Below are 22188 nucleotides of genomic sequence, written 5' to 3' on the forward strand. Positions count from 1 at the left end.
CCTGAACTCAACTGGTCTATATCAATATGGTTAGAATATGCATAATAGAATCACAAACTATATAGTTTATATGTGCTAAAAATATATGACGAAAATTGATTTTCAATATGGCCGCCCTGCCGCGCCCATTTTTGGGCATGCAACGCCCAAATGCAATCCCAAACTAGTTTATGTCTTAAAGATGCTGCATAACAAGTTTCATCAAACTTTATCAATATTTGTGACTTTTAGAGCGTAGACGTCGAATTGTTTAGACGACAGACAGACAGACAGACAGACAGACAGACAGCCGGACGACGGACGATGGACACTGGGTGTCGACAAAAACTCAGCTGGACATAGTCCAGTTGAGTTAAAAATATATATATATATAAAAAAAAAAAAAAAAAAAAAAAATTAAAATGAGAAAAATGAAAAATCGAGCTCCGTGGGGCTAGACACATGACATTGGCCTAACCAAATACCGAAACCCCTGTCAGATTCCACCAAACCCCTCGGAGAAGATGTAGCTTGAACTCGATTACCCCCTAGAAAGACTTCTTTTTCGGGCGTGGCTCCGCCCACAATGGGCGCAATACGCCCACTCTAGGCAGGACACAACTAGATCATGATATCAACCTCCCACCCAAGTTTCATCAAGATCGGATGATATCATCGGGTAGTTATGCTGCGGACAGACAGACAGACAGACACACACACATGACGAATATAGTATTCCCTTGATAACTCGTGAACCAAAAATCAAGTAATTGTTAGTTTTTGAAATTCGACATTTGTTTGACTTTATGTATGTTTGTGAGAGTGCAGGTCACCTACCTGTGCGCATCGTAGACATCAATTTGCTCGAGTAGAAGGCTGGGCAGAAAAGGGCTGGAGGCAACGGCCATTGGATCCGCCATCCCAGCACTCACCGGTGGCCACAGCAGTACCTTGAGGACTAGTCCGGTATCTGAGGCTAGGAACATGACCGTATGGTTCCCGTACGGTCCGGCCGCTGGGTCCACAGCTATGTGTGAGAGCCGAGACCTGTGCGTGAGACGAGCATACTGATATTCAGACCCAAGAGATCACATGTAAAATATGCCTGAAGGCAATAACAAAACATTATATGGAATTGCTAGAAAAACTTTATGGTAAGAAGCAAAATGAAATAAAAAGCTCCATTCTAATCGCATATTCCTCATGGAATGAATTATCAGAATCAATTTAAGTACCCAAAGGGCAACCGCACTTGAGAGGGGACAAATGTCTACATTAATGACAGAGCCACACTTTATGACGACCATGTCACAGTACTTTCTATGGGAGTATTTACTTCTCGAGCAGGCCTATAAAAACACAATAAACCCGTCGGCACAATAAATTTGGTCAATCCAAACACACAAGGTCGACATGAAATTGTGATACAACTCAAACGAGCGTGTACAAATTTGATCAACAAAGCATGAGTCGGACAGTAATGTCTGAATAAGGGGACTCTATATTATGTATGCAAATATGGAATAATTAGGCCTCTCCTCGCCCAAAATGTCTAAAATGATGTGTTTCCTTCCACTCCCGTTGTGCCCATCTTCTTCCTACTTCCCTTCCTTTCTCTCCCCACTTGTGAATGAATGAATGAATGAATGAATGATCGTTTTGGGGCCATTTTTCCCCGCTGGAGCAGGGGTTAGCCTTGCGGGCCCCATGACAATCATGGTTCCCTGTTTGAGGCAATGTTTTTATGGCCAATCATGGTTCCCTGATGCTCTTCCTGACGCCAACCCTTAGTCGCGCAGGGATACTGTGTACCTACTCTAAATCGGGGTACACACTGGGATCATTCATCCCAGCAAGCTGGTACTCAATTTGCCGACATCAGAAGGATGACAGGCTGAGTCAAACCCCCTTATGTTAATTCAACAATTTGACAGGATTCGAACTCAGGATCCTAAGATCCCGAGCCTGCACCCTAACCGCTAAGCCAACACCAGGCTCACTCTCTCCCCACTTGTGAGTTACTTTAAAAGGAACTTCAATGTCGGAGGAGACCGTCAGGCCAAAAAAAGACTTCACAATGGTTGCCAACCTATGGCTGTTTGTTCGAGCTCTATCATTTTTTGAATACTGAGCGTCAAGCGAGGAAGCAGCATGTACCATAAAGTCTTTGGAATGACTCGTCGGGGTCGTGTTTCGAACTGATGACCTCCCCGATGCAGAGCGGATGCTCGCCAAGTCTTACCCTGCTTTCTCTTTCCTTTCGTAAGTTGTATTTTATGAAGTGGAATTAATTATGGCAGTTGTAATAACCCCCGACCACATTTTCATCATAGATGCCCAGGAAAAATACACAATAGTTGTTGCTGTACAGAAGGACTGGATCTTTCTTTTATTGGCCCTTCTTCCTTGAGAACTGAGTATTCCAACTTAGTCCTCAAGTCACTGCACATGTGTTGTTGTGCCCTGGGTAACTCAGTTGTTGTGCTCTGGGTAACTTGGAAGTAACACCCACACATCATTCCACTGATACAGCTAAAGTCACAAGTAATTTAGAATTTGTGCATTGTGCTGCTGGAGGACAATGGCCTACACCTGTGAAAGACTCCAACATCCACCAGCAAATTTTAGCAGATGGGACTTTTCTAGCAAATTCTAGCAGATGGGACTTTTCTAGCAAATTCTAGCAGATGGGACTTTTCTAGCAAATTCTAGCAGATGGGACTTTTCTAGCAAATGGGACTTTTCTAGCAAATTCTAGCAGATGGGACTTTTCTAGCAAATGGGACTTTTCTAGCAAATTCTAGCAGATGGGATTTTTCTTGCAAATTCTAGCAGATGGGATTTTTCTAGCAAATTCTAGCAGATGGGACTTTTCTAGCAAATTCTAGCAGATGGGACTTTTCTAGCAAATTCTAGCAGATGGGATTTTTCTTGCAAATTCTAGCAGATGGGATTTTTCTTGCAAATTCTAGCAGATGGGATTTTTCTAGCAAATTCTAGCAGATGGGATTTTTCTAGCAAATTCTAGCAGGTGGGACTTTTCTAGCAAATTCCAGCAGATGGGACTTTTCTAGCAAATGCTAGCAGATGGGACTTTTCTAGCAAATTCCAGCAGATGGGACTTTTCTAGCAAATGCTAGCAGATGGGACTTTTCTAGCAAATTCTTGCAGATGGGACTTTTCTAGCAAATTCTAGCAGATGGGACTTTTCTAGCAAATTCTAGCAGGTGGGACTTTTCTAGCAAATTCCAGCAGATGGGACTTTTCTAGCAAATGCTAGCAGATGGGACTTTTCTAGCAAATTCCAGCAGATGGGACTTTTCTAGCAAATGCTAGCAGATGGGACTTTTCTAGCAAATTCTTGCAGATGGGACTTTTCTAGCAAATTCCAGCAGATGGGACTTTTCTAGCAAATTCTAGCAGATGGGACTTTTCTAGCAAATTCCAGCAGATGGGACTTTTCTAGCAAATGCTAGCAGATGGGACTTTTCTAGCAAATTCTTGCAGATGGGACTTTTCTAGCAAATTCTAGCAGATGGGACTTTTCTAGCAAATTCTAGCAGATGGGATTTTTCTTGCAAATTCTAGCAGATGGGACTTTTCTAGCAAATTCTAGCAGATGGGACTTTTCTAGCAAATTCTAGCAGATGGGATTTTTCTAGCAAATTCTTGCAGATGGGACTTTTCTAGCAAATTCTAGCAGATGGGACTTTTCTAGCAAATTCTAGCAGATGGGATTTTTCTTGCAAATTCTAGCAGATGGGACTTTTCTAGCAAATTCTAGCAGATGGGACTTTTCTAGCAAATTCTAGCAGATGGGACTTTTCTAGCAAATTCTAGCAGATGGGATTTTTCTTGCAAATTCTAGCAGATGGGACTTTTCTAGCAAATTCTAGCAGATGGGACTTTTCTAGCAAATTCTAGCAGATGGGACTTTTCTAGCAAATTCTAGCAGATGGGACTTTTCTAGCAAATTCTAGCAGATGGGACTTTTCTAGCAAATTCTAGCAGATGGGACTTTTCTAGCAAATTCTAGCAGATGGGACTTTTCTAGCAAATTCTAGCAGATGGGATTTTTCTTGCAAATTCTAGCAGATGGGACTTTTCTAGCAAATTCTAGCAGATGGGACTTTTCTAGCAAATTCTAGCAGATGGGATTTTTCTAGCAAATTCTAGCAGATGGGACTTTTCTAGCAAATTCTAGCAGATGGGACTTTTCTAGCAAATTCTAGCAGATGGGACTTTTCTAGCAAATTCTAGCAGATGGGATTTTTCTTGCAAATTCTAGCAGATGGGACTTTTCTAGCAAATTCTAGCAGATGGGACTTTTCTAGCAAATTCTAGCAGATGGGATTTTTCTTGCAAATTCTAGCAGATGGGACTTTTCTAGCAAATTCTAGCAGATGGGACTTTTCTAGCAAATTCTAGCAGATGGGACTTTTCTAGCAAATTCTAGCAGATGGGACTTTTCTAGCAAATTCTAGAAAATTCTAGCAGTTATCAATGCAACGACTTGCCTCTGAAACATCAGTGTGAGCCTATAGTGTTGGGTCGGAATTAAATCCCAGACTAGACCGCTCAAAACAATGGATTTGATCAACTAAAATTTGATGGCTTTTCAAGGTGACCCACAAAAAAACAGATCCCATACTATTTTATATAAAATCCTCACATATCACTCAAATGGCACAATTTTTGGCAGAGATTACCTTGAATAGGCCAGGACCGACGGTGCTTAACTGTGCTTAAATGACGTGCTCCAAATGTTTGCCATGGCACTGCAAGCACAGTGGATTCGATGGGCAAAATGGTTGATCAATGACGCATTCCGCTGCAGGAGTCAAGCGAATTTTATCAATAATTGTTGCTATGAGTTCTTCAATGGATTGTGGCCTTCCTCTGTAGAGGTCTTCAGATAGTCCCAAAGATAGAAATCTGGCGGTGACAGATCTGGTGAGTGTGGGGCCCATTCAACAGCAAGTCTTCGACTGATGACTGTCACCAAAATGTGTGTTGAGCCAGTTGAGTGAATCATTGGAAGTGTTGGTTGTGGCTCCACCCTGTTGAAACCAATGTTCCTCTTTCAAAACCCCTTTGCAACTGCCTAGGGCCCTCCAAAAGATCCCAAGAACTTGGATGTAATGTTTTGCATTGACAGTCAATGACTTTCCTGTGTCGTCGCCAAACTAGAAAGGGTCGAAGATTCCATGTTTATTGATTGCGACCCAGGCAGTGCATTTTTCTGAATAGAGAGGTCCCTCGAGCACCAGATTGGGGGAGTCGACATGCCCATAAATAAGGAAATGGGCCTCGTCAGAAAACCAGACATTGTCGACCAAGTTCCTTTCATCAATCTTGGCCGCAAACCACTGGCACATTCTTTTCTGCATATGTGCAGCAGTCAGTTTGTGTTTAATCGGAATTCTGTACATGGATGAAGTTTCACATCGTAGATTAGAATTCTTCTCACTGATCCACGTGGTATTACAAGCTCTCGACTCCGATGCCTGAGAGATTTCTTCGGTCTACTCACTGAATCACGGACATTGTCATTGTTATCAGGAGACCTTACATCTTGAGGACATCCCAAATGTGTTGGTCCTCCAGCACTTTTACTGTTACTGTTCGAGTCCTCTTGTAGAAGTCTATATTTAGAAACATCTCCACAGAATAAGTATTTTGCCTAATTGTCCATGGCATCTTTATGGCAGGGAAGAATCGTCACCAACATTCGGAGTCTTTCTTGTGGTTCACTCTTCTTCAATCACCTGAAAAAAACAGTTTGTTGTCATTAGTAAGACAGAATATATTAGACAAAAGGTGGGTTCTATATATTTTTGGGTCACCCTGTGGATGTGGGAAACGAGGGGCAGGTGACGTTTCCAGCGGTCGTCCTTCGTCAGATCAAAATAAGGAAATATAGGTGGATGGAGGGCTGGCTATAAAGTAAGGGTCTGGATCAAAGTCCAAGGGTCAAAGATCAAAGGAATTGCATCCAAGATCAAGTGTTAAATGTGGGAGGAGGGATATTTTACATCGTCTTGTAAAAATGTTGAACATCGAAGAGATCGAATCAAAGATATGAAACTCACTTTAGTCTTTGACCTTAAACCTCTCACATCGGTCGCACCTTGTTTCCCAAGGTGGTAAAGTGTGTGTGTCTTTCTGTCTCTGTCCAGGCCATAACTTTTTTTAACCATATGAGTTTTTTTCATCAAATTTTCAAAAAAAACTTTATTCTTAGAAAATCGAGAAAATATTTAAGAATTGTGTCTAAATCTGAAAGAGCAAAGTCATACTGTATTACAGTATATAAAAGGAGCCGTGTGTGAGTCCGTGCGAGTACCATCCATTGGTTGGAAAGTTCAACTGACTCCGCCCTCAATCTCTATATTTTACTTTTTAGAACCATTCAGAACTGCCCTTGAGAATCCCTTAGAATTTACCTTTTAGAACCCTCCAGCATTTACCTGATATAATATAACCCCTTCTCTCAAGCAGAGCTTTAACTGCAGAGGTTATGCAGGTTTGTTACTATTTCCGACTATTTTCTCTTAAAATTGTGATGTGTTTCTGTGAAGTCGGTGGTGGCAGGATATGGGAGCAGAAAGCATTACATATTCTGCTTTTTCGACTGGGAATGCCCTTTTGCTTTTATGAGTGGGAAGAAGGTGAGTAAAGATGGGATGGCTTTGGATGGAAATCCATGGACGGAATCGAGAATATCAATAAACTTTTATTATGAGAATATTGCCAACACAAATTAATAAAACTAGCAACGGTACCCGCCCTACGGGCGTGGCTTCAATTGGGAGGCCCAAATGAAAAGGCAAAATATCAGAAATCGAAGGCTTTTTATTTTATTTTAAACGATTCATATAAACATCCGTTGAATCATGTCACATGCAAATCATCAAAATATAAACAGTACATGGCGCCCATTTTGAAAAAAGATTTAATTCTGCAAAACGGAACGGCCACCACACGTCTTTCTCAGTCGCACGTTTATGTGTGAAGAGTGCGCGCCGAATCTGGAACACGGAAGCGGCCGCTACACCTGTTTCTCAGTCGCTGTGCACACGCTGCCATGTTACTTCGGAGCCGCACGTTTATATCGGAAGAGTTCATCAGGAGTCGATCAACTCTCTCCTGGTAAGTAGAATTTCAACAAAAGCCACATCACTGTTCATATCGGTAAATATTATTCCATTGTGTTTGGAAAAACTGGAAAATTGGAAAACTTGGAAAATTGGTGGGAAAAAAGGAAAAACAATATAGTGAAGGAGCCGGGGCTCCCACGTCGATCGGAAGAATGGACGCGACAAAAAGCTAGAATTCATCTGAGTTGCTTTAATGAAATCAAACACTCAGGCACTCTGAAAAACCGTTTATCAGTCAGCAATATATATCTATTCCGCCAGGGGGTTTGCCCAGGCCCGGCGCCAGGGGGCGTGGCCCAGCGTCCTGGCTGCGGCCTGGCAAGTTGAGGGCGAGCCTGGGCGTCCTGGACGAGCCCGGCATGGTGATCGCTCCGCGTCCTTGATAGGTGCAAGGCGATTGTGAAAACTCAGCGGCAGCCGCTACACACGTCCCCCCAGAATCGACTTGCACCGGCAGGGTCAATTTGAGGGGGGTCCTGATGACCCGGCCGAAGCGACCCCTGGCGGGTCGTGGGAGGGGGTCCGGTGAGGTGGTGGGCGGTCGAGTGGGGGGCACCGTGGACGGGGGACGGCCTCGCCGCGGCGGAAGGGCCACCCGTGGTGGGTGGTCGACGTCCACGTGCGCCGGCTTGAGGCGGTCCACAGCAATCCGGTCCGACCTGCCGCCGATGTCGATGACGAACGACTTGTCGTCCCGTCGCAGCACCCGGAAGGGCCCGTCGTACGGCGGCTGGAGTGGCCACCGATGTGCGTCGTGACGCACAAAAACATACTCCGCTGTGCGGAGTGCTGGGGGGACGTAGGACTGGGGGTCACCGTGGTGGGATGTTGGCACGGGGGCAAACCGTCGGGCGGCCTCCTGGAGGTCCGAGCGCTGGTGAGCTGCGGACCAGGGACTGGTAGCGTCGGGCACAAATTCGCCCGGGACGCGTAGCACCTGGCCATAGACAAGCTCGGCGGTGGATGCCTGGAGGTCCTCCTTGGGGGCCGTGCGAAGGCCCAAAAGGACCCACGGCAGCCGGTCGGCCCACCCGACGTCTTGAAGGCCGGCCATGAGCGCGGCCTTCATGGAGCGGTGGAATCGCTCGCACAACCCGTTTGCTTGGGGGTGGTAGGCCGTAGTACGGTGGAGCTTGATCCCCAGGTTGCGGGCGACCGCGCCCCACAGCTCGGAGGTGAACTGTGGACCGCGGTCTGACGAGATGTCCGCCGGTGCGCCGAAGCGGGCGACCCAGGTGGCGATGAAAGCCTGCGCCACGTCGGCGGTGGTGGTGGAGACGAGGGGAACGGCCTCCGGCCACCTGGTGGTCCTGTCCACCATGGTGAGCAGGTGTGTGAACCCCCGTGACGGGGGGAGGGGGCCCACCAGATCCACGTTGACGTGGTCGAAACGTCGTTCGGGCACGGTGAAAGGTGCCAGCGGGGCCTGGGTGTGTCGGTGGACCTTGGCCCGTTGGCAGGCCGTGCAGGCGCTGGTCCAATCGCGGACGTCCCGACGAAGGCCGTGCCAGACGAAACGCGCCGACACCAGCTTCTGGGAAGCTTTCCGGCCCGGGTGGGAAAGGCCGTGGAGGGAGGCGAAGATGCGGCGTTGCCAGGCGACGGGCACGATGGGGCGAGGCTGGCCTTGGGAGACGTCGCAGAGCAGGACAGTGTCCGCGCAGGGGATGTCGGCCAGGCGGAGGCCCGTGTCCGCCGCCCGGAGGGCTTGCACCGTGGTGTCGGTGGTTTGGTCCGCCGCCATAAGCGCAAAATCCACGCCCAGGTGGACCGCGTTCGCGCTGGCCCGGGAAAGACAGTCGGCCACGGCGTTGTTTTTGCCGGCGACGTGCCGGATGTCCGTGGTAAACTCCGACACGGCGGAGAGGTGGCGCTGTTGGCGGGCCGACCATGGCTCCGTGACCTTGGCCATGGCGTAAACCAACGGCTTGTGGTCGACGAACGCCGTGAAAGGTCGGCCCTCCAGGAGGTGGCGGAAATGGCGGACGGCCAGGTGTAGACCGAGGAGCTCCCGGTCAAACGTGCTGTATTTGAGCTCGTTCGGCCGGAGCTGCCGGCTGAAAAAAGCGAGTGGCTGCCAAACCCCGTTCACCCATTGCTCATGTACGGCGCCCACCGCGTAGTCGGAGGCATCCGTGGTGAGGGCGATGGGAGCGTTGAGCACCGGGTGAGCGAGCAGTGTTGCGTCGGCGAGGGCCCGCTTTGAGCCTTGGAAGGCCGCATCCATTGCTGCGGACCAGGCGATGTCGTGCTTGGCCGGCATGCCCCGGAGGGCTTCGTAGAGGGGCCGCATGAGCTGAGCAGCGCGGGGCACGAAGCGGTGATAAAAATTCACCATTCCCAGGAATTCCTGCAGGGCCTTTATGGTGCGGGGACGCGGGAACGTGGTGATGGCCTCGACCTTGGTTGGCAGCGGCACGGCCCCGTTCTTGGTGATGTGATGGCCCAAAAAATCAACGGCCGTCGTGCCGAAGTGGCATTTGGCCGGGTTGACGATGAGGCCGTGCTCGCTGAGGCGCTCGAACAGTGTCCGGAGGTGGAGGAGGTGCTCGGCCCGGGACGTGCTGGCGACGAGGATGTCGTCCAGGTAAACGAAAAGGAACGGCAGGTCACGCAGCACGCCGTCCATCAAGCGCTGGAACGCCTGAGCCGCGTTCTTGAGACCAAACGGCATCCACAAGAATTCGAATAAGCCGAACGGCGTGATGACTGCCGTTTTAGGGACGTCGGCCGCCCTGACAGGTACCTGGTGATATCCCCGTATGAGGTCAATTTTCGAAAAAATGACCCGTCCCGCCAGACGGGCGGAGAAGTCTTGGATATGCGGGATCGGGTACCTGTCGGGGGTGGTAGCGTCATTGAGACGGCGGTAGTCGCCACACGGGCGCCATCCACCCCCCGGCTTTGGCACGATGTGCAGTGGCGAGGCCCACGCGCTATCGGAGCGCCGCACGATGCCGAGGTGCTCCAACGCGTCGAATTCGGCCTTCGCTACGGCGAGCTTGGCTGGGTCGAGGCGGCGGGCCCTGGCGTAGACCGGCGGGCCCGTGGTTGGTATGTGGTGCTCGATCCCATGCCGTACTGCGACGGCCGAAAACGTCGGCCGCGTGAGGGCCGGGAACTCCGTGAGCAGGCGAGCAAACTCGTTCGCCGCCGGGACGGCGCATGCCAGCTCGGTCGGCGCGGAGCTGCTCAATGTGCATACCAGGGAGCTGAAGGTTTCAGCGTTGATTAAACGACGCCGTTGGACGTCCACCAGCAGTCCGTGTGCGCAGAGGAAGTCGGCGCCTAGCAGAGCCACGGGCACGTTGGCGGTTACAAACGTCCAAGCAAAGCGTTGGCCGCCGAAGCAGAGGGTGACGTTGCGCGGGCCGAAGGTGCGGATAGTCGATCCGTTGGCCGCAACTAAGGAGGGGCCGCAAACCGCGGATTGCCTGTCCTGGTCAGAGGCGGGTATGACGCTCAGTTGGGCGCCGGTGTCGCACAGGAAGCGCCGTCCGGACGCTTTATCCGTGATGAACAGTAAGTTGCCCGTGTGGCCGGCGCTCATGGCTGGTAATGAACGCCGGCCCGGCCGTTTCCCGGCCTGCCGAAGGTGCACGGGGGTCGGCATGTCCGGGCCTTCTGTCCGAACCTGGCATGATAGTAACACCACGCTTGGTCAGGTGGAGGCCTCGGTCGTCGTGCCGGAGGTGGTCGGCTCGGTAGAGCGGCCGCCAATGGCGTCGGCAGTTCGGCCGTCGACCGTGCCGGGTGCTCGGGCGCCCTGGGTGTTGCGTCGGACGGCGGTGGGTCCCATGTCGCCGCTACGATGCGCTGTCCTGCGGCGGAGATCTTGTCGGCTTCTCTGGCAAGGGCCCGGGGATCTGTGATCGTCGTGCTTGCCAGGGCGAGGCGTACCGGGTTAGGCAGCTGACGGAAGAACAGCTCCCGGAACAGGAATGCCGGAGAGTGCTCGCCGAGCAGTGAAAGCATGTAGTCCATGCGCTCGGAAGGGCGCGTGTCGCCGAGCTCAGGCAGATCGAGCAGGCGCCGTGCGCGTTCCGCCGATGGGAGGGCGAAAGCATCGAGGAGCAGCTTCTTAATCGCGCCGTATTTGTCAGCGGCTGGCGGGCTTTCGAGGAGGCTCAGGGCGCGGGCCACGGTAACCGACCCGAGCGCAGCTACCACATGGTGGAAGCGGGTGTCGTCGGCCGTGATGCCTCGCAGGGCGAACAGGGACTCCGCCTGTGCGAACCAAACCGCCGCGTGAGCCTCCCAGAAGGTAGGCAGTTTAAGGGCGACTGCCGTGTCCATGTCGATAGGTCACCAATGAAGGAGCCGGGGCTCCCACGTCGATCGGAAGAATGGACGCGACAAAAAGCTAGAATTCATCTGAGTTGCTTTAATGAAATCAAACACTCAGGCACTCTGAAAAACCGTTTATCAGTCAGCAATATATATCTATTCCGCCAGGGGGTTTGCCCAGGCCCGGCGCCAGGGGGCGTGGCCCAGCGTCCTGGCTGCGGCCTGGCAAGTTGAGGGCGAGCCTGGGCGTCCTGGACGAGCCCGGCATGGTGATCGCTCCGCGTCCTTGATAGGTGCAAGGCGATTGTGAAAACTCAGCGGCAGCCGCTACAATAGCCTATTTTACTCCAAAGTGTCCCAGGAATACCCACCCAAAATATCGTTGCGATCGGTTCAGCCATTTTTGCGGTACCTTCGAACGGACAGACGGACATTTGGGGAATTATAGTAAGATGTACAATTTTTTTTAAGCTGTAGTTTTCAAGTTTAGTTTGGGTACAAGGCGGACGTGGACAGTCTTTGCATTTCGAGATGCTTTCGAGTTTATTTTGTCCACCGGCACTCATCTTGAGGGAGACTGACTAGTCGTTTGCGTAGACGACTCAAAGCCAAGTATGGTATGAACCACCTTTAGAGGCCATTTTTCCCCGCGGAGCGGGGATTGACCTTTTTTGGGCACCGTGGTCCCCTTTTTGAAGCAATGTTTTACGGCTGGAGGCCATTCCTGCCACCAACCCTGTTGGTCACCTCTTGCGACACACAGGGCATTACCAGTGAAGTGGTACTCAATTTGCGGACCTCGGAAGGATGACAGGCTGAGTCAACCCCCCTGGCGTTAATTCAGCGATCGACCGGGATTCAAACCCAGGATCCTTGGATCCCAAGCCGGCACCCTAACCGCTAAGCCAACACCAGGCTGAAAGCCAAGCATGGTATGTCTGAGCTATATTGCCAATGCTGTACAGAACTGAATCCCCTCTTAAAAAAGAAAATACTCGTTAAACTTTTGGAAGTGTCATCACAAGATTTCACGATGGCATCACTTAAATGACTTCACCCCTTTCTGCCAAAACAGCCAATTAGAAGCTACAGTTGTTCTTGCAGTGCGTAGAATATTCTGAATCAAGAAATGTAAAATTTATGAACAAAACGATGTTTGTATCATGTCAATCAGTTTTTAAAGAGTCCAGGGCAAACTCGCGAATACAATGCAATTAAACATTTTAACTCGTGACATCATGATGACAGGAACTTAATATTTCAGCAACATTAATTAAAGGATTCTACATAAAACGACTCATCGGCCAATAAACCTGCTCACCTCTAAGATGCTCATTTCGAAAATCTCTTTTATGTATGTTCTGTTTAATTTCACATTAACTACAATGACTTTATTAGATTTTGATGTACCGTGATCTTTTCAGAGCCTTGGTGCTGACAAAGCAGTTTATTGGAAAGGGTTATACTAGGTGGTTTGCCATTGCCTTCCCAGCATTGTTTGTCTTTGGTCCATCCTTCTAAATGATGAGCGTCAAGCAAGGAAGGAGGAAGTACCATTTTTAAAGTCTTTGGTATGAGTCAGCCGGGATTTAAACCTCTATCCGTTACACTACTGAGTCTGGTACAATGACATTCCAACTTGGGGTTACAGTACCTTGAGTGCAGTTCTCATATGGGAACAGCACACCTTCCCTTGTGTTCAATCACTTCAGCAATGCCAACGCCTCAAAATATTTACTTACGCATTGCGAACCCCATGTGAGTGGGTAAACGTAAGTAGATTATGCATTCCCTGGAAAGTTTTCATGTCAACAAGAGTTACATTTACTTTGAGCATGCACCACAGCTGGATTTATTTATTTATGGAAAATAAGTAGATGAAATGTTTGCTAAATTAAATGACACAGTGCCTTCTAACTTACTTATCATAAGATCAATATAGGGGCCACTGTCCCAAACAAGTTTAGATAAAAAACTACTACGACCACTACTACTACGACTACAACTACTACCACTACTACTACTACTAATTCTACAACAACTACTACTACTACTACCTCTACTACTACTACTACTCCGACTACTACCAGAACTACTACTACTTCTACTACTCCGACTACTACTACTACCACTACTAATCCTACTACTACTACTACCACTACTAATCCTACTACTACTACCACCACTACTAATCCTACTACTACTACTACTACCACTACCAGAACAACTACTACTACTACTACTCCGACTACTACTACCACTACTAATCCTAGTACTACTACTACTACCACTACCAGACCTACTACTACTTCTACTACTCCGACTACTACTACTACCACTACTACTACAACAACTACAACAACTACGATGACTACTACTACTACTACTACTACCACTTCTACTACTACTACAACTACTTCTACTACTACTACGACTATTACTACTACAACTACAACTACTTCTACTACTACCGCTACTACTACTTATTCTACTACTACTACTACTACTACTACTACTACCACTACTTATACGACTACTACTACTACTACTACTACTACTACTACAACTACTACGACTACTACTACTACTACTACTACTACTACAACAACAGCACCAATTATTTCCAGCTTCTTGTGAGGTCAGCCGGAGAACATTTTTCGAAGAACAGCCGGAGTTCCATTGAAGGTGTAAGGAATTAGTAATTTGCTCAGGGTTGTGCGGATTACTTGCTTACTCTTTGTGAAATATACCATGGAATTGGTAACATCCACAAATGACCAGTGCTGGCAGGCAGGTCCTCCAGGTCAACTTTCTTCTGATGGACGGTACATACATTGTGCATACATTGTCCTGCTTGAGAAACACCAGGTTGACAGTTTATATATTGGCAGAGATTTTAACCCAGGCCAGACAGCTCACAAGTGAGTGCACCGTGATGTCACACTCAGGAAGTCGACCACCATTTTCATACTGTCTACGGGTTACATCGCAGTACGATTTAAGTCAAACGGCGAATATTTTTTGATTTTTCACAAATATGCCGAGGTGAAGCGTCCTTGGTGGTTGTAGTAACACAAACCAAGATGGTTTCATGCAACACCAATGGCCAAAAGACCCTTGGTTTGCCAGAAATTAGATGAAGTTTCTCCGAAATACCTGTGGATCAGGCTTACAAGATATATGCTTTTGTGCTCGGAACATTTTACAGAGAACTGTGATGAAGCAACAGAGATGGCTACATCTTGTAAGACCAACCAGCACCACTCCCCCGACACCATTCCTCCACCATCCCCCACGACCCCTCGTCAACTATCATCCCTACAATACCCACCACCATCACACACCCCCACCCCTCCACAATCCCCCATCAACTATCATCCCTACAATACCCACCACCATCACACACCCCCACCCCTCCATAATCCCCCATCAATCATCATCTCCACAATACCCACCACCATCACACACCCCCACCCCTCCACAATCCCCCAACAACCATCACCCCTACAATACTCACCACCATCACACACCCCCATCCCTCCACAATCCCCCATCAATCATCACCCCTACAATACTCACCACCATCACACACCCCCACCCCTCCACAATCCCCCATCAACTATCATCCCCACAATACCCACCACCATCACACACCCCCATCCCTCCACAATCCCCCAACAACCATCACCCCTACAATACCCACCTCCATCACACACCCCCATCCCTCCACAACCCCCCATCAACTATCATCCCCACAATACCCACCACCATCACACACCCCCATCCCTCCACAATCCCCCATCAACTATCATCCCTACAATACCCACCACCATCACACACCCCCACCCCTCCACAATCCCCCATCAACTATCATCCCCACAATACCCACCACCATCACACACCCCCATCCCTCCACAATCCCCCATCAACTATCATCCCCACAATACCCACCACCATCACACACCCCCATCCCTCCACAATCCCCGAACAACCATCACCCCTACAATACCCACCACCATCACACACCCCCACCCCTCCACAATCCCCCATCAACCATCACACCCACAGTACCCACCACCATCACACCTCAGGATGAAAGAAATTTTTCTTTCTTGATTCTTTTGAATGTTAGGGATTATAAATCCTTAAAAGGATTTATGGATAAATCATTTTACAAACAATACCCTTATTCTCCCTTTAATTACCCACATGAGGGAGGCCATCCATTGCAGACAATCTATAGCAAATTACCAATTTAACAAACTAGCAACGGTACCCGCCCTATGGGCGGGGCTTCAATTGGGAGGCCCAAATGAAAAGGCAAAAAATCAGAAATTGAAGGCTTTTATTTTATTTTAAACGATTTATATAAACATCTGTTGAATCATATCACACGCAAATCATCAAAATCTAAACAGTATTTATAGAATTTCAATAAAAGCCACATCACTGTTCATATCGGTAAATATTATTCCATCGTGTTTGGAAAAACTGGAAAATTGGAAAATTGGGAAAAAATTGGAAAAACAATATAGCCTATTTTGCTCCAGGGGATCCCAGGATTAGCCACCCAAAATTTCGTTGCGATCGGTTCAGCCGTTTTTTGCGGTACTTGGGAACAGACAGACAGACAGACAGACATTTGGTGAATTATGGTAAGATTACATAAATATTTGAGTTTCTTGGTGTTAATCTTGAAAGAGACACAACACTCTAATTTTTGAGGACCCAATACATTGCTAACGCTTCGCCGAAGGTAAATGAACAATGTAACTTATCTATATATATACAGTGAGCTGTTGTATCTGTTGTATCTGTGTCTAGCAGTGGGCTGTTGATGCGTAATCAATGGAGGTCTGTGGTTCGAGTCCCGTATTGAGTCAGCATTTTTCACAATTAGCTCCTCGCAGGAATTTGATTCCTGTTTATAAAATATATATATATATATATATATATATATACACGTTACAGTAGCAGTCAATATTTGCAATTTTCTTTTTTCCAGAAACATTTTGTTTATTGCTAACAACGTGGCATTGATTTTTAGTAATATGCACAATTATTCACCAAAAAACTATGTAATGAATTTGTTTTATGTTCCCAGTGGATCAGCCATTACGTCGGTTTTCTTTTTACTCCCGCCAGGGAGTAATGCATTCGATCGTGTCCGTGTGTGCCTGTGTGTGTGTGTGTGTGTGTGTGTGTGTGTGTGTGTGTGTGTGTGTGTGCGTGTGTGTTCGTGTGTTTGTGAACAAGATATCTGGAAAAGTTCTGAACGGATTTGGATGAAAGTTGGTGGGATGATTGCCCTTGGGATAAGGAAGAATTGACTAGTTTTTGGTGAAGCTCAGGATATTATTCCGGACCCAGGAATGTTTTGAAGGATTGTTTACCATTGGAAGATAGGGCTCTTTTTTTTTTTTAACATTATCTTCTATATATTCTATATTTAGCATTGTGATATGACAATAGTTTTCATATTTGTTGTAAATGTAGTTTAAACTCGTGGTTATGCGTTAGAGCGGTGTATTTTGTTAGCAGTGTCGTCTTCAATGTTCATTTTTTTTTCTAATAAAGACATATTCTGTCATTTTAAAACCACCAAAGTGTGTATTAGGTTTCCCCGTTTCATAAAATGTATCGTTTGATACGTATAATACTTTAAAACTGTTTTTTTTAACATCACCTATATACAAAATACACACCTATATGGAAATGGAATTGAACGCTGAATCCGAAAATGTAAGTGAAATTGCCTTGTTTTTTTAAAACATTATCTTCTATATATTCTAAATATATATCTGTGCAGTGTCTGTCTTGTGTTGTCTTGTCTTGTGTTGTCACTGAACTACTCCCTCAAACTTTTGTGAAATCGTACTATTCCAACTTGACCCACGGCAGGAGTATGCGCTCTACTGAGTGGCGTTCTAGTTCCAGTTGCAAAATGCAATTGAAAAGAGTCGTGAAAATACACCGCCATAAAGGCCTAACCTATCACAAGACGTAACACAGTAATGATGTCCTAGATGTCTGTCTATGACACCGCCATCTTACTAAATCCGTCAGCACGACGCCTAGCTTCTGGCATGCATCCCGTCGCCGGATAGACAAGCTGAGTGCTGGACGCCGGGAAGACGTCCATGTCCATAGAGACCTCGCCTAAATAATGCCTCCCCAGTGAAAAGAGCGTGACAGACAGAGGGAAAGACAGATGGACAGGGAAATCCAGCCACCTCAACATATAGATTCTGAACGTGATTAATCTACAGGGAATCCATAGAAACTAGAGAGTTCATAGAACACGATACCCCATGAAGAATGACAGGTCATGTTTCTCAAGGTTTTTTCAGGGTTAAGTATTTTGCCTGAAATATTGTACAATGCTGCTGAAGACGTTTTAAGAGACCAATTAAGCAACTATCTCAGGCGTTATTTAACTGAATATGAACTTTTGCCGAATTACAACAACCATCCAACATTGGGAATGCACAAGAATACATGTTGCCTTCCTTCATGCTCTACACATTATTAACACTGCTTAAAATGTCAAATGGATAACCTACTTGTGACTGTCTGGAGTAAAGACTCTTTTGGTTTTTTCTTTGCAAGTTTGAATGAAAAAACAATACAGGTAGGTAACCAGAGGTGGTTTTCATTCAGGCTTGGAAAGAAAAGATGTCATTACCACTGACATATTCACAAATGTTCCAGCATGGAATATCACAAGTTGAATTGTGCATATATATATCTTCTTCTATATATATAAAGCAGTAAAGTATGTTTGTTTGTTTGTCCTCTTATAACTCGAGAACTACTCATCGCAGAGCAAAACCAAAGGCATATTCGGAATCAGTACGTCTCAGAGCAACTACAGCACACCTTAAAATTAAAAAACTTCGCGTTTTAAAATTATGACGTCATCAGCGTATTTCGGAACGTTAATTTTTCAACTTCATATTCGGAATCAGTACGTCCCAGAGAAACTACACCACACCTTAAATGTTTAAAAAACCTTCGGGTTTTAAAATGATGACGTCATCAGCGTATTTCGTAATGTTAATTTTTCAACTTTGACGACAATGACTTCCGACTTCCGGGTTCGGAATGCGGGACCAATGCCATTTGACAGGGAATAAAAAATAAATGCGACATTCAATTGACGACAATGACTTCTGACTTGACTCCCCCCTCCCCCTCCCCCTCCCTCCTCCCCTCCCCTCCCCCTCCCCTTCTTCCCTCCCCCTCCCCCCTCCACCCTACCCACTCCCCTTCTCTCCTCCCCCTCCCCCCTACCCCTTCCCCCTCCCCTCACCCCTACCCCTTCCCCTTCTCCCCTCCCCCTTCCCCCCTCCTATCCCTCCCCCTCCCCATCCCCCCCTCTTCTCCCCTCTCCCCCTCTTCTCCCCTCCCCACCCTCTCCTCCTCTCCCCCCCCATTCCCCCTCCCCTCCCTTCCCCCACCCGGCAATGCCGGGTACTTCTGCTAGTGTGTGTGTGTGTGTGTGTATGTGTGTGTGTGTGTGTGTGTGTGTATATATATATATATATATATATATATATATATATATATATATATATATATATATATATATATATATATATATATATATATATATATCCCCTTTCAAAATGTTCACCTTTTTTTACCTTATAGCCTGAATTTAAAATGCATTAAATCGGATTTTCCCAACTTTATTTACACATCATAACCCACAGCTTCCAAGTGAAAAACAAATTCTACAAATTTCAAGAAATTAGTTAACAACACAAAACTTGAATATCTTGGTTGGATAGGTGTCTACCCCCCATGTAATAGCAATTGTAAAATAGCTCAGGTGTAACCTATCACCTTCAAAATCACACACCAAGTTAATTGGCCTCTACCTTTGTTAAATTGTAGTGATTATGATTATTTCAGAATAAAATCAGCTGTTCCTGTAGGTTTCCTCTGCTGGGTAATGCATTTCACAGCAAAGACTCAACCATGAGCACCAAGGGGCATTCAAAATACCTCTGGGATAAAGTTGTGGAAAGGCACAGATCAGGGGATGGGTATAAAATATTTGGAAGGCCTTGAATATCCCTTGGAGCACAGTCAAGGCAATCATTAAGAAGTGGAAGGTGTATGGTACCACCAAGACCCTGCCTAGATCAGGCCAACCCCGCCAAACTGGATGACCAAGCAAGGAGGAGACTGATCAGAGAGTCCAATGGAGTAGCCAATGGCGACCAAGTGGCCAATGGCAACTGTGAAAGAGCTACAGGCCTTTATGGGAAAGACTGGTCACTGTGTGCATGTGACACCAATATCCCAATCACTCAAAAGTCTGGCTTGTGGAGTAGTGTGGCAAAAAGGAAGCCATTACTCAAAAAGACCACCTTGAGTCCTGTTTGAGATTCTGAAGCCATGTGGCAAAACGTTTTGTTGTCTGACAAAACCGAGATGGAACTTTTTGGCCTAAATGCAAAACGTTACGTTTGGCACAAACCCAACCACAGCACATCACCCAAAGAACACCAGCCCTACTGCGAATCAATGTGGTGGCAGCATCATGTTATGGGGACGTTTCTCATCAGCAGGGACTGGGACACTGGTCAGGATAGAAGGGAAAATACAGAAAAATCCTCGAGGAAAACCTGCTGTCCTCTGCAAGATGTTTGGTATCCATATATGTTTGGTATGAATGAAAAGCTCCACGTATGCACATTCTTTGTGAGTGTGAACTGTATTGTGAACTTTGAACCTAATTATCTCCATTGTTTAAACGAAAACATAATTGTCATTAAAATATCATAACTTCGTTAGTTTTTATCCAATTAACATAATGTATATATCAAATGAAAGAGAAAAGCATGGGGGAATCAGATTATATCAAAATCTCAATTTAGATTTTTTCCCCCAAGTGTCTGCTTTTGCCAGAGCCAGTCATATATATATATATGTGTGTGTGTGTGTGTGTGTGTGTGTGTTGGTAACACCGTGTTATCATGTCGGTAGTAATGGCAGCACTGACCTGACAATCGTGCGGGTGAAGCAAGGCTGCTCCCCGAGAGATGGCACAGACCCATCCAGTAGCGGATGGCTTTTCAGAAACAACAGATTGTCATCAGGAAATAACTGAGAACTGCTATAGGACATGGCTGGGCCCGATCTAGCACAGCTTCCAGGCCTGGTCGTAAGGAAGTAACAAAGTAAAATGAAACAAGGCCAATGGGCATCACTTCCCGTCGAGTCAATGATATATAACTCTCAGTGGTGAGTAATGTTGTGCACTTTTTAAGCCAACCTCGGATCAGGAAGTCGCTCTTCTGGAACCATAGCCCAGCCTGCATCCCCAGGACGTTGTTCTTTGAATCGACCCAGAAAAGCTGCTTGTACGGTCGCCATGTCGAAGGCACACACCGCCGAGCCAGGAATGCTGCGAGCACCATTACACACTTGCACACAGCACTCATCTCGTCTTTTATCTCATTCACTACAACTACATTCCTCAACTATAACATGCAGTAATATTAAGAATTGGCAACTATTGGTGGCAAAACTTCTGAGTAAGCTCTTAAATTAATTAACCTTAATTACTCTAAGCTGGGAAAAGTTTCACATTTTTTATAACAGAATTTTTGTATTACTTGATTGATGACCATGAATGCCAAGAAGTTCACAGCTCATCCTTGATGTGATAAAGAAGTCTCTGAGATTGAGTGAAGACATCCATTTAAAATGCATTGAATCTTCTGACAATTTTGCTTGATCCAGACTAACTTATCAATGATCCAAATGTGGCCTGGACTTACCTAGAACCACCTTTAGAGGCCATATGTCCCCACAGAGCAGGGGTTGGCCTTTTTTGGGCACCGTGGTCCCCTTTTTTGAAGCAATGTTTTACAGCCGGATGTCCTTCCTGTTGCCAACCCTGTTAGTCGCCTCTTGCGACATGCTGGGAATTACCAGTGAACTGGTACTCAATTTGCGGACCTCGGAAGGATGACAGGCTGAGTCAACCCCCCTGGTGTTAATTCAGCGATCGACCGGGATTCAAACCCAGGATCCTAGGATCCCAAGCCGGCACCCTAACGGCTAAGCCCTGGACTTACCTAGGTTGTCTCTTAAAGTTGCTAACATGCCTTTGGTGCTCAATTATGATTTCATCGACAGGTATGTGATAAATAACTTCTGCAAATTTCATCAGCATCAGGTTATCCATTTCAAATTTGTGGAAATTGTTAATTTTTGTGCATTTAAAAAAGTGTATATATAAGCAGAGCTCATGGACCGTAAGACAACATAGGATGAAGAGAGATGTAAAAATACAAGTAGCGGAGTTAGGATGTAGGAAGACATAAATCATACATTTTTAAAAAATAGAGTGGTTGGTGGTGGCAATGGGGGTTGGAGGAGTCCAGATTACCTGGGATAATCAAGGGTATGGGTGATGATGTGGTCTGAGAGATGGCGACAATGTGAAGCAATATAAGGAAGTAAAAAGGGAGATGTTCCATGGGTGGGGGAAACGGGAGACAAATGAATGGTGGTGAATATACACTCCTGATGCTGGCTGGTTAATCAGGAGGGAATTTCCTGGATTAGAATGTGTAGCCCAGTGGAACTGTGCTGGGGCAGAAAACAGAGAGATAGTCCAGGATAAAAAGGCAAAACCTTGTTACCCTGTGTCCGCGAAGCCAAAACGAGGCTAAGCAATCGGTTACGTACATACGTACACATCTGCATTTTCAGAATTCATTGTCTCAGCAAATGTTGGTCC

The 22188-nt window shown here is 46.6% G+C and overlaps 1 protein-coding gene across 4 annotated transcripts in view; it reads right to left on the reverse strand.

Annotated features, from left to right (window-relative positions):
- LOC137416877 (semaphorin-6A) overlaps positions 1-22188 on the reverse strand; it is a 727420-nt gene that overhangs the window by 42258 nt on the left and 662974 nt on the right. For all 4 annotated transcript variants that reach the window (XM_078781382.1, XM_078781383.1, XM_078781381.1 and 1 more), the window contains exons 13-15: positions 20713-20844; positions 20440-20595; positions 817-1026 (exon numbers count right to left, since the gene is read on the reverse strand). In XM_078781382.1, the coding sequence (XP_078637508.1) occupies positions 817-1026; positions 20440-20595; positions 20713-20844 (498 nt within the window). The remainder of the gene's footprint in view (positions 1-816; positions 1027-20439; positions 20596-20712; positions 20845-22188) is intronic.

This window comes from Myxine glutinosa, chromosome 7 (genome assembly GCF_964187855.1).
Source record: "Myxine glutinosa chromosome 7, kmMyxGlut1.1, whole genome shotgun sequence".
NCBI lineage: Eukaryota > Metazoa > Chordata > Myxini > Myxiniformes > Myxinidae > Myxine > Myxine glutinosa.